This window comes from Rosa rugosa, chromosome 6, assembly GCF_958449725.1.
Source record: "Rosa rugosa chromosome 6, drRosRugo1.1, whole genome shotgun sequence".
Taxonomy (NCBI): Eukaryota; Viridiplantae; Streptophyta; class Magnoliopsida; order Rosales; family Rosaceae; genus Rosa; species Rosa rugosa.
Window position 1 is genome coordinate 30,009,185 of NC_084825.1, and position 11,999 is coordinate 30,021,183.

The 11,999-nt window shown below is 35.8% G+C and overlaps 1 protein-coding gene across 1 annotated transcript; it reads left to right on the plus strand.

The window, feature by feature from the left end:
* The first annotated feature begins 2,385 nt into the window (after window positions 1-2,385).
* On the plus strand, window positions 2,386-5,447 carry LOC133718575 (protein mago nashi homolog). Its single transcript, XM_062145437.1, has 3 exons — window positions 2,386-2,698; window positions 4,434-4,610; window positions 5,121-5,447. Exons 1-3 carry the CDS (start codon window positions 2,480-2,482, stop codon window positions 5,178-5,180), a joined length of 456 nt encoding a protein of 151 aa, XP_062001421.1. The 5' UTR covers window positions 2,386-2,479; the 3' UTR covers window positions 5,181-5,447.
* Window positions 5,448-11,999: the final 6,552 nt, after the last annotated feature.

Below are 11,999 nucleotides of genomic sequence, written 5' to 3' on the forward strand. Positions count from 1 at the left end.
TAGGGTAATTCTGGATGTGCTTCAAGGCTTTGTTAATAGGTTGAATTGCTTAGGTAACGAGTCTTTTTAACAATCCTACTGGAAGGGTCGTTGTGTGAAATTTCACTGATCGATAAAAGAGTTAACATTTTCTCTAAAAAAAAACATGCAATTATTTGGTCTAATGCAGTAAGTTTTGCGATTATTTGGTCTAATGCAATAAGTCTTGAAATCTTATATTCAACTTAATAATGTGTACAACTAAATGACAACTCTCTTTTTTTCATTGGTCAAATGGGACATGAACTAATTAAGACATCTACCAACATTTTATCAGAGATAAATGCCTTATTTAAAGTCGGGAAAAACTTGCATATTTTTCTTTTCTTTTTTGCAATGCGAAAAATTTGCATAATTTTGAAATATGATGCTGTATTTTAATTTTTTAGTGAAAACGACAGTATCTATGAAGAAAAAGAATTACAAGCCTTCTTTAAGCTAGTAATACACCGTACAGAAAGTGTTAGATCATGGGACTTAACAAAGAGACCATGGAATTCATGAGAGCCTCTCTATCTAAAACTAGAGAGAGAAACAAGATCTCAAATTCAAACCCGCCTCCCCCCTCTCACCCAGATCTTGATCCTTCTGGATCTAGATCGACAGTGGAAGAGTTGGGAGAGGCCATACCAACTCTGGCTTTTACCCAATTTCTCTCCATTCCCACTACTCATCTCTTTCATCAAGCTGTTCCAGCTCCTTTCTCACCCTTGTGGTGATTTTGTTACCATCTGTGGTGTAATTCTGGCGATGTCCAGCATGGGAGGATTCTGTTCCTCGTTTTTTCTCTTCTTTTCCTCTCACTGTCAAACAATCCCATACGTTTTCAGGTCAAAAATCAATCAATCCCACAACACATCTCCTATCTCTACCCAGAACCTCCAAGAGGGTCCTTATGGCTGCGATCACAAAGTGCATGTCACTTACCTAGACAAGTATGGGTGCTCACGCATGGGTTTTTCACCCCCCCCCCCCCCATTCTCCATTGTTACTATTTTTGTTCTTCATCTAGTTCTATGTCATTGATCTCAGATCCTTGTCGGCAGCCATGGTTACTTCTTGGTCTCATTGGTGGAGAAAATGATGCTTTTGTGAGGGATCTCATCCCTTTGGTTGTTGGTTCTCCTTTGATCTGTATTTTGGAATTGGTTTATCATGACAGAATTTCTGGGTGTTCTGTTTCCGGCGGCACCTCAGTGACGGTGAGTGGCTCACGGCGCAAACTGGACAGCAGCAACTAGGGTTTCGCCAGCGGGCTGGGCTTCTTATCGGGCCTATGTTTTAGCTTTTATTGTTTTAAGGATTAATTTTCTGATACTGACTCTCTTGGAGTCCAAGAGAAAATTAATTTTCCTTTTTAGTTTTTGTCTGTATGGATCTGTCCATCAAACTAGTTAGGTGTTTCTTTTTACAGCCCATTGGGCTAGTTTGGGATTGCTGTAACTTTTAAAAAAAACTACTGCCGCTGTGTTGTGAGAATAATCAGCTGTGAATTAAAACAGTTTTGTGTTTGGTAAATAATATTTTTAAAAGTGCTGTCAATACATAAAACAACTGCAGAGCGTGTTTTAATCAACAACAGCTTCTAAAAGCAACCTCTGGGCTGCTTCTAAAATCTGCTGCCAGTGACCTATAACTTTCAATTAAAGTTGCTTTTTATTTATTTACCAAACAAGATAAAATCTAAAATTTTGAACAAAAGCTGATTTTTTTAAAAAGCGAAGCAATCCAAAACGGGGCCTTAATCGATCCCCTCTTCCAAAAAATAATAATAATAATAATAAATAAATAAAATAACAAAGAGACCATGGAACTGAACAAAGAGTTACAGATTATTCATAGAAGTTTTGATAAAGAGATCAGATCATGGAACTTAACAAAGAGATCAGATCATAGAATCTCATGTGTCACGTCACTTTATCCATAGAAGATGAGTTGGAAGAGAAAATTATTTTATAGTCCTAAATCATGGTACATGTGGTGGTCCGGATTAATGTTATTGGTTCATATGACATGTACTTATTGTTGATCGGTTCCCATAATTATTTTTCTTCTTCACTCCCTGCAATGCTTTCCAATAAATTCGAGTAATATTATTGACTCAGAGTATCACATGACAATGCCACGTAGTAGTCCGAAATCATTAAATAAAGAACCCATCTCATTGAGAGAACAACGTAAAATTGTCTTTATAGAGAGAGAGAGAGAGACTCCTAATTTTGGTAAAATTGGGGAAGCATTAGCCTCAGATACAGTTTCACTGTTTCAGACTCGTAACCTAACCCGGCCCAAACATTTGATGCCGATCAGAACGAGCCCAACAAGAGGCAATAAATATTCATTCCCACCCAAATCCTAAATCCCAAACCCTCCTCCTTCCTTCGCTCCATCGTTTCAGAGAAGCAGAGAGAGAGAGAGAGAGAGAGAGAGAGAGAGAGCCATGGCCGGAGAAGAAGAGAACAGCGAGTTCTACCTGAGGTACTACGTCGGCCACAAGGGGAAGTTCGGGCACGAGTTCTTGGAGTTCGAGTTTCGACCCGACGGGAAGCTCCGATACGCCAACAACTCCAACTACAAGAACGACACCATCATCCGCAAGGAGGTCTACGTCACCCCCGCCGTCGTCAGAGAGTGTCGCCGTATCATTACTGAGAGCGAGGTCGGTTCAACTCTCTTAACTGCTTATCGTCTCTCTGTTTTTTTTATTAGGTTTTAGGGTTTATGAATTTTGTTGATTGATTTGGGCAATTAGGGTTTGTGTTTGGTTAGGGAAGATTTGATTGTGCTGTGTAATGGCTAGCATTGAAAAAGTTAGACGTTTTGGTTTTGTATGAGCTCATGGGCACCATTCTCTTTGGGAGAATTAGCGTCAAAGATTATGCATTGAAGTTACAATTTTTTTGGGGGGTTTCTGCCTGGTTAGGGAGACTTTGAGGGGCTGAGTGTTTGGATTTGTGCTGGGAAATTTTGGTAGGGTGGAGAAGAATTTTGGTGTTATCGAATTTTAGGTTTCTGAGATTCCGAGGAGGGAATGGAGGTGGAGGGATGGGGGGGGTGGAGGGTTTGGAGGTTTTAATGTCTATAGTTTAGTTATCTGTTTATATGAAATTATTGTTTAAGTTTTAGGCTTTGGATTTCTGTTACTTTACTGTTTGATTGAAGGGAATAAGGTCTGATTGAGTTTGGAAAAGATCTTTTAAGTTACCTTGTATGAGGAGCATGAATGCACTCCAGTAGATTGACTATTTTAGCTGTTAAGTTGATAAAGGGTTTTCTATCCGGTTGTTGAGGAATCAAAGGTTTATGGGAGAATAAGGTCTGATTGTTTGGAAAACATCTTTTAATTGCCTTCTTTTGACGAACATGAATGCACTTCAGTCAATCGACTATTTTAGTTTTTTAGTTGATATAGGGTATTCTATCCGGTTGTTGAGGAATCAAATTTTTCTATGCTTATTAAATGAGATCTTCGGGTTTATAATGGATGCTGGAAAACTGGAAGGATCAGTTTGTGATTTGGAATGATAAAGACAATTGCTGCAATTGTTATTCTAACTCATGGGAATGCCACTTGCAGATGAGCACTGCACATGAAAGCCACAACATTTACAATGCTTGTGATTGTTATGACTGTCCTGTACATTCATTTTGAATTATGAATGTGCTTACCTCTATGATGAGATGAGATTTGAGTATTTGCTTTAACCCTTATTTTCTATTTTAATAGATAAGCAAGAGAATTTTGTTGGTACAATAACAAAGTAAAAAGTGACGGAAGGTGCAAACTGTGTGTAAAATAAGCATATACAGAAGTTCTATGACAGAAGCCATGGAGGATTATAGTTTAATTTTCTTCATGCTCTTTCAACCATCCAGCATACTGTGATTGGGCTTTACCCTTGAACTGCATAGAAAATATTCATTTGCATTTAGAATGAAGCTATTTTTCTCTAGCCAAAAACCCCAAAACATATGGAAACTCCCTCTTCTCTACAATTCTTTTTGGCCAAAGGTTTTCTGTGTAGTTCTTAGGGTCATTTTTATTTTCATTTTATTTTCCAAAAACTTCAGTTCCAGATTGATTTACTAATTGTTTTGTTGCTGAGAAATGGAGGAAGATTAAATTAAGTTGAATGATTTCCAGGTCATTAAGTTAATCAACTGTTTTTTGGTTTCTTCATGTTGTTTGATTCTGATTTGATTGAAATTGTATTGCTGGACTGTTGTCAACACTTTCTCTTTGGTTGATTATTCCTGCAAATTGGTTGAATCTGTGAACTGTGTTCTTTTTAAAATTTGATCATGGCTGTGAGTGGTTTCTCATTATGCTGTCTCTAGACATACATACTGTTGCCTGGCTTTCCTAATTTGGGTGCATCTTTGCCTTTGTTTAGATCATGAAAGAGGATGATCAGAACTGGCCGGAACCTGACCGTATTGGGCGGCAGGAGCTTGAGATTGTAATGGGGAATGAGCATATCTCCTTCACTACTTCAAAGATTGGATCCCTCGTTGATGTCCAGGGCAGTAAAGATCCTGAAGGTCTTCGCATCTTTTATTATCTTGTTCAGGTCAGTAAATATGCTCTTTTTATGGTTTTAGAATATGCCTTTGTCTTCTTCTTTTTTATTTATATTGGATATGCATGGTCCATGGGATTTTGGTATTAATTACTTATCAGTTTTGTAGAACATCTCGTGTTAAAATGTGTAGGCAATTGCTGCAGTATTTGAGTTTGTTCAATAGAAATTCATTTTAATTATCCATCGCATTTGACCCATTTGTTGCCTTAAAAGTTACCAATCAGGAGTGTAACAGGGTCAGTTGCTTATTGAGCCCTATATACCTTTTCATGGTGAATATGAATGGCTTTTCTTGGGGAGAATAATAGATAGCAGCTCTCCCAAACTGCTGCATAGGTGATAGGTCCATAGTGGTGTTTCTATTTCTGAGACATTGTAGTTATTTCAGCCTCTTAAACAAGATGGTGTGTATCTGTATTGTTCATGTCTGTTGTGACAACAGTGAACATCACTTTTTCACCCATTACTCTTACTTATGATGTTTGTATGTGTTTTCAGGATCTGAAGTGCTTTGTGTTCTCTCTCATCTCGCTCCACTTCAAGATCAAGCCTATATAAGTTGACCACCACAAGTTGTTGCATTACAGCGTTGTGTATGCTTTTAGATAGAGTTGACATTTTCTATGTAGGCCAAATCATTTGACAGTTGCGATTATTTAGATTTGGATGATTATGGGAGTGCTTGGTGAATTTTGGAATGTATGCAAAATGGAATGCTACAATGTGTTGCAAAATGCTCCAGTTTTTCAGTGTTTGTGGTTGAGGTGGTTCATCATGTTTGTGTTGTTGACTAATCGTATTAAATATCCATAACATTTTTCGACATTTCTAATGATGTTCTTCTGAACAAGTATTGATATTAGATGCAATTTTTTTTTTCCGATATTTTTCTATATCATTCATATGCTCAGTTGGAGCTGATATTGCAGGTGATTCTTTCTTCCGCGAGGTTTGAGTGTAGTTTCTATTCTTGCCTCCTTGTATGAAAATTTAAAAAGTTCATACATTTCAGTACTCTTGCGTCTTCAGTATTTTTATTTGTCATCAATATTTAATAAAATTTCTTGTGTCGACGCTCATCAAATATTATATATGGTTCCTTAAGCATTTCCGTTAGATTAATATATAGTCTATCCAGCTTACATTCGTGTTCGTGGCCGATAGGTGGCACCCCAACAAAACCAAGACACTTTGTTTATACCACCAACAGAGCACGACTTCAACAAGAACACTACATTCCTAGATGCTATTGTCAATTACGATAATCTTCAACGCCTGATCATTATATTCATGGGATTATATATTGAACGGAAATATCTGAGCCTAGATGTGTCCACGAATCTTGCAAATTGTTGTCTCACATGTGTTCTCATCTACAACAACGGACTAATATGTCGTAGAAATTAAATAATCAGTCGAATTGTTGGACTCGTGTTTATAGCCAATTAAATGATAACACCTGTCTTTGGTCATGTTTGAGATTTTTATTTTGGGTCTTTCTAAATGTACCCAGCAAAATTCTAAGGGGGGTGTATTCATTTAAGAGTCTACAAGATTTTTTTGTATTTTGAAAATCTATGGGTATTCAATTGAGATTTTAAACAATCCTTTAAAATCTTGATGTATTCAATTAAGATTTAAAATTATCCATTCAAATCTGCAGATATTCAAAAGTATACGGATTTTTAAGGATTTCATTAAATGCTGGATTTTGAAGGATTTTATAGTGCTTTTTATACTTATCAAAACTCAAAAACAATCCAACCATTTTCCAAGAGATTTTGATGGATTCTTTCTCACTCAAAAAATGAAGAAGGTCTTCACCAAACAAAAAAAGAAAAAAAAAAAGAAGAACAAGAAAAAGAAGAACAAGAACAAGAAGCAGCTCTCAATAGGTGACACTCATCTATTTTGTCTTAAACCTATCTTCCCACTATCCTCCTCTGCCTGTGCCTCTGCTCTCATCTAATAATTTATTTTTATTTTTATCACTATAGCTCTAGAAGCCTTAATCCTTCTAGCTAATTAAGCTCACTTTGAATGGTATTGTTAAGATGATACATACACACATGTTTCCTTTTTTTGAATCAAACCCGAAGCCGGGTGCTGATATATATACATATATTCATCTAAAACCAGAATAGGCCGTTACATACACACATGTTTCTTTTGTAAATTAGATATGAAATAAATTATGTCATTAGTTTACTACTTTATTTTTTGTGTAACATTTTGGTTGATTAGTTTTCTCTTATTATTCATATATCATTATACACAACATAAAGAATGGTAGATTATATATATATATATATATATATATATATATATATATATATATATATATATATAGACACACACATACTTTTTTGTCACTGATCTAGCATTATAGTTGGATCCATACACTTTTTTTTTCCCTTTAAAAAAAAAAAGAAAAAGAAGAAAAAAAAAATAACCTACCAAAAACATCATAAGAACTTGTAAAATCTAAACAAATACTAGTAAATCAATCCATTAAAATCAATCAGAGTCCATATAGAATTTATCCGTGGATTAAGTAAATCCATGGATTATAAAAACTCAAACAAAATCTTTTAAAATCTGAATTGAATACACCCCCCTAAGTGTACCCAGCTAATTATTTATATCCAATAATATCTAATTAAATGCAGATAAATTTTCTAAAATACCCTCATCTACACAAAACAAACCCAGCAACTTCTTATTCCCTTTCTCTTCTCATAAATTAGAAACCGCATTTTGGGTTTCAAGATTCGTGTTCCGGTAGGAATTGCATTTTGGGTTTCAAGATTCGTGTTTTGGTAGGAATTGCTTCAGTTTGAGACATATTTGATGAGTTTTTTGTTCAATTAATCATCTAAGCAAAATAAAAGAACAAATTATTATTAGAGGGAAGAGAAAAAATTTTCAAGAGTTGAGAAAGGTGCAAATCATCTTCAAACTGAATGAGAAATCATCTCAATGGAATTGATTTGTTGTCTCTACCACCAAGATCAAGAAGTAATATTCATTGAATAATGGATTCCACAAGAAGAAACTAATTAAGACTTCTCTCCCTATAAATCAATCCTTAAACGTTGCTGCTGGGTATAGAAAGAAAAACCCAATATTTGCTGGGTGTTTGGCGATGGGGCAATGATGGAAAAATTAATTGAGTTTATTATATATTTTTAATTTAAAAATAATTGCTGGGTATACTTAAATTTTTGCTGGGTACATTTAGAAACACCCTTTATTTTTTATTTTGAATTTATAAGGACCGAGGCCGGATCGTTTGGTATAACTATAACTCTGTAAGACATCAGTATGAATTTTACATGAACCTCGAAAAACTTTAAGACAGATCAGACTAGACCAATTTTCGAACTTTCGAGCCAAAATGCCTAGACCTACTTCAAATTAAATAGGGCAGGCCATTCCTATACTTGAATCCAGGTATCCCCCAAAATTCCACAGAGACCATGAGCTACAAATTTTTCAACCATCCGCCTTGAATCTAGAAAGGAGGGGAAACCGGAAACCCTAAGCCCAACAGAATAATCATTGCTACTCGGAGATATTATATAAATTCTATATTATAAATTCATAATAATCATAGACTAGCTTTCTCCTTAACTAGGAATTTCATATTCACCTGTCATTGAATTTAATTTGATGGTTGAAATCAAAACAATTAGAATATTTTTATTTATTTTTAAATTCAATAATATATTATGAATCATAGTCACTGAACATCTACACTAAATATAGATTCTATATAGAGAGGCCCCCAGCGTTCATTTTACAAACTCGGCAGATGAACCCACAAGGTGCATTTTATGTAATAAATAATACATTTGACGTATCATTTGTCATATTATCATAAGATTTTGTGATTCAACTTTCAAGAAAGAACTATATTTTAACAGTTCATCGTATAAAATTTCTATTATTTTTTTCTTTTTTTTTATCTTGAACGATATTAAATCTCCATTACATATGTCATGACTGAAGCTTACAACAGAGGTAAACGTGGCTTTTCTAAAAGGGAATGTCATTTTTTTCTTGTGACTACCGAAAAAAAAAAAGTGCGCTCCAATTAGAATTTGAAATTAAATACAAGCCCATTCTCACGACAAACCAAGCCTTTATGGTCCGAGGCCACAACCCGGCAAGCCTAATGAAATGAAATTATAGGCAAATGGACGCGCGCAGCAACATAATGTCGGTGACGGCAATGCATGACTATGTTTCCGTAGAGCTCAGGTCTCGTCACCGGCGTCGATTGGAAACGGAAGATATGAACCAGTGAGGACAGCAGGCACGTCCTCCACCGCCGAGCCGGCAATGCAAATTGGTTGGAGATGGAGGTCGTTAGCTAGGGTGGGTTTGTAGTGAGGAGTAGGCTGGGATGGGTAAAAGAGTTGGGGCAGAAATGTTTGTCGTTTATTTGCAGGAAGTCAAGTGCAACTTGCTCTGCATGCTCACTTTGCAATGAGGTGGAAGTGGAGGTAAGCATCGACAGAGTAATTAAGATTCTTTTAGGGAATTAAGGTGTGAAAATTAAGGTATTTGTTGAGGTCTTGTGTGGAAGGAAATTAAGGTGTGAAAATTCTAAAACAAAGAAGGACGATCAAAATTGGATCCAGATGATTTGCGTCCAAAGTTGATGAGCCCATTAAGATCAAATCTTATGTTTGCTGATGATTACCTTATATTTGCAAAAGCTTCTCACTCTGCAGCAAAAAATGTGTTACAAACATTAAACTGTAAAATCATAATTACATGCTCACAACATATGCACAACAATCATAAAAGGATCAAGGTTTACCTTCTGCAATTACTGTCATGGATTCCATCTTATGCAACTGCTTAACTCGATCACTGAATATGGTCTTCTGTTACTTACCAACTTGCTTCTCAATGGACAGAACTTATGCAATAGTCGTGGTAGTAATCAGGGACCAATTCATCTGTATATATATGAGACTTAAACCTCAAGAAGCTTCCCATTAAAACATTCCTTGTCGGTTTAGGTTTCACTGTTAGATTCCTAATGTATCACAACTTGTAGCCTTTCTTGTAGACTAAGCAATGGATTACTATCCTTAATGAATTGATACACTACTTCATTAAGTCACTAGTATAGATTTACGGTTTGTATCCATGTTAAACTAGGATTGATATTAAGCTAATCATCAATTACTTTATGATGATATGTGTTATGTCCATATTTGATCTTACAATCTCCCCCTTGGACTCACACATATCATGCTCGATGATTTGCACCAGAGAACATCAAAACCTACTTAACTTACTGAAGTGCGCGCCAGATAACAAACTCAAATCGAAAATCCATTCCAACATGGTCAGATCACAGTTACTTATGCAGAGCAAGAAACAGCATACATTTTAACAAAAATGCAGAGTTTCAAAACCACTAACACAAGCTTCTGCAATCCACATATGTCAAAACCTGAAGTGATACAATATATGTTAATGTGTACCAACAAGTAAACATATATTAGGTCTTACTGTATGTTTCTAAAACCAGAAACTCAAGCAAATTCACTGAACATTGATGGCTTAAAAATATTGCTTGAACCTTAACATCATGCTTCACATGATTTAAGCCATCTGATAGCAAGTATAACTTTAAAATACAAAATCGACAATTTTCAGAACATTCAACAAAAACTGCAGCAATAACCAAAATCTGAAAAGTACCTCAAATTCAATTGATAATAATAAAATTTGTCATTACAAACAAGTTGTGATAAACAAAACCAAAAGATCACAACTAAAAATACAAGAACTCAAAAACCTTAGAAATTTAAATTGCTCCAACTGGATTAACTCTCTACTGAACCTAAGCATCTAGATTAGCTAAAACTCCAATGCTGGCTGTATGCTTCTGGAATGCTGCTACTGACAAGGCCTTGGTGAAGGGGTCTGCTAGCTGTGAATTCGTGTCAATGCTCAAAACAGCTATCTCACCATGCTTAACCCTTTCTCTAACACTGTAATACTTTAAATCAATGTGTTTAGAATTATTTGATCTTTTACTGTTCTTGCTAAAGAAAACTGTAGCCTCGTTGTCACAATAAATCACAAGTGTGCCTGCCACAATGTGACTTAACACTTTGGTCTGCATCAAGAAATTCATGATCCAAAGTCCTTCACACACAGTCTCATATACTGCAATAAATTCAGCTTGCATGGTGGAGGTTGAAACTAGAGTTTGCTTCATGGTTTTCCAAGCAACTGCACCTCCTGCTAGCATGTACACATATCCACAAGTTGACTTCTTGGAGTCTGGATAATTCCCTGCGAAATCAGAATCTGAAAATCCAACAAGTTTCATATCCTCCACTTGCCTATAAACTAGCATATGACTTTTAGTTTTCTGCAGGTATCTCAACACTTTCTTCCCAGCTACCCAATGTTCATGGCCTGGATTAGACTGGAATCTCGATAAAATCCCTACTGCAAAAGACAAGTCTGGCCTAGTGCAGACTTGTGCATACATGAGACTTCCTACAAGTCTAGCATAAGGCTTTGACTCCATAATTTCTTTCTCAACATCACTATTAGGACTCTGCTTCTTGGTTAACGTATCACCTTTGGACATGGGAACTTCTCCAGCTGCACATTTTTCCATACCAAATCTCTTTAAAACTTTGGTAATATAATTCTGTTGAGACAAACCAAGTAGTCTCTGTGCTCTATCTCTTTTAATCTCAATACCTAGTACATAGGATGCTTCTCCTAAGTCTTTCATGTCAAAATTATTTGACAGAAAGCTCTTAGTGTCTTTAAGCAGTTTAATGTTACTGCTAGCCAAAAGTATATCATCCACATAGAGAACTAGGAAAATAAAATTGTTCCCAACTGTCTTCAAGTAAACACACTCATCAACAAGATTTTCTGTAAATCCAAAAGTAGAAATCACATAATCAAATTTCTTGTACCACTGTCTAGAAGCTTGTTTTAGGCCATAAATTGATTTTCTTAACCTGCATACTAAGTTTTCACTTCCAGCTTGCACAAAACCTTCTGGCTGCTTCATATAAATCACTTCATCTAGTTCACCATTCAAGAAGGTTGTCTTAACATCCATCTGGTGCAGCTCCATATCAAAATGAGCAACTAAAGCCATGATTATCCTAAACGAGTCTTTTGTAGAAACTGGAGAAAAAGTCTCAGTAAAATCAATGCCCTCCTTCTGTGTAAAACCCTTGGCAACTAATCTTGCTTTATGTCTCTCTACATTGCCATTTGCATCTCTTTTGGTTTTGAAAACCCATTTACAACCTATAGGTTTCTGATTAGGGTCAGGTTCAACTAATTCCCAAACTGCATTTTGGCTCATGGAATTAA

Coding starts and splice junctions, on each gene's coding strand:
- LOC133718575 (XM_062145437.1), top strand. CDS start 2,480: ATGGCCGGAGAAGAAGAGAACAGCGAGTTCTACCTGAGGTACTACGTC. Junction 2,699..4,433: donor GTATCATTACTGAGAGCGAG/GTCGGTTCAACT, acceptor GCCTTTGTTTAG/ATCATGAAAGAGGATGATCA. Junction 4,611..5,120: donor TCTTTTATTATCTTGTTCAG/GTCAGTAAATAT, acceptor ATGTGTTTTCAG/GATCTGAAGTGCTTTGTGTT.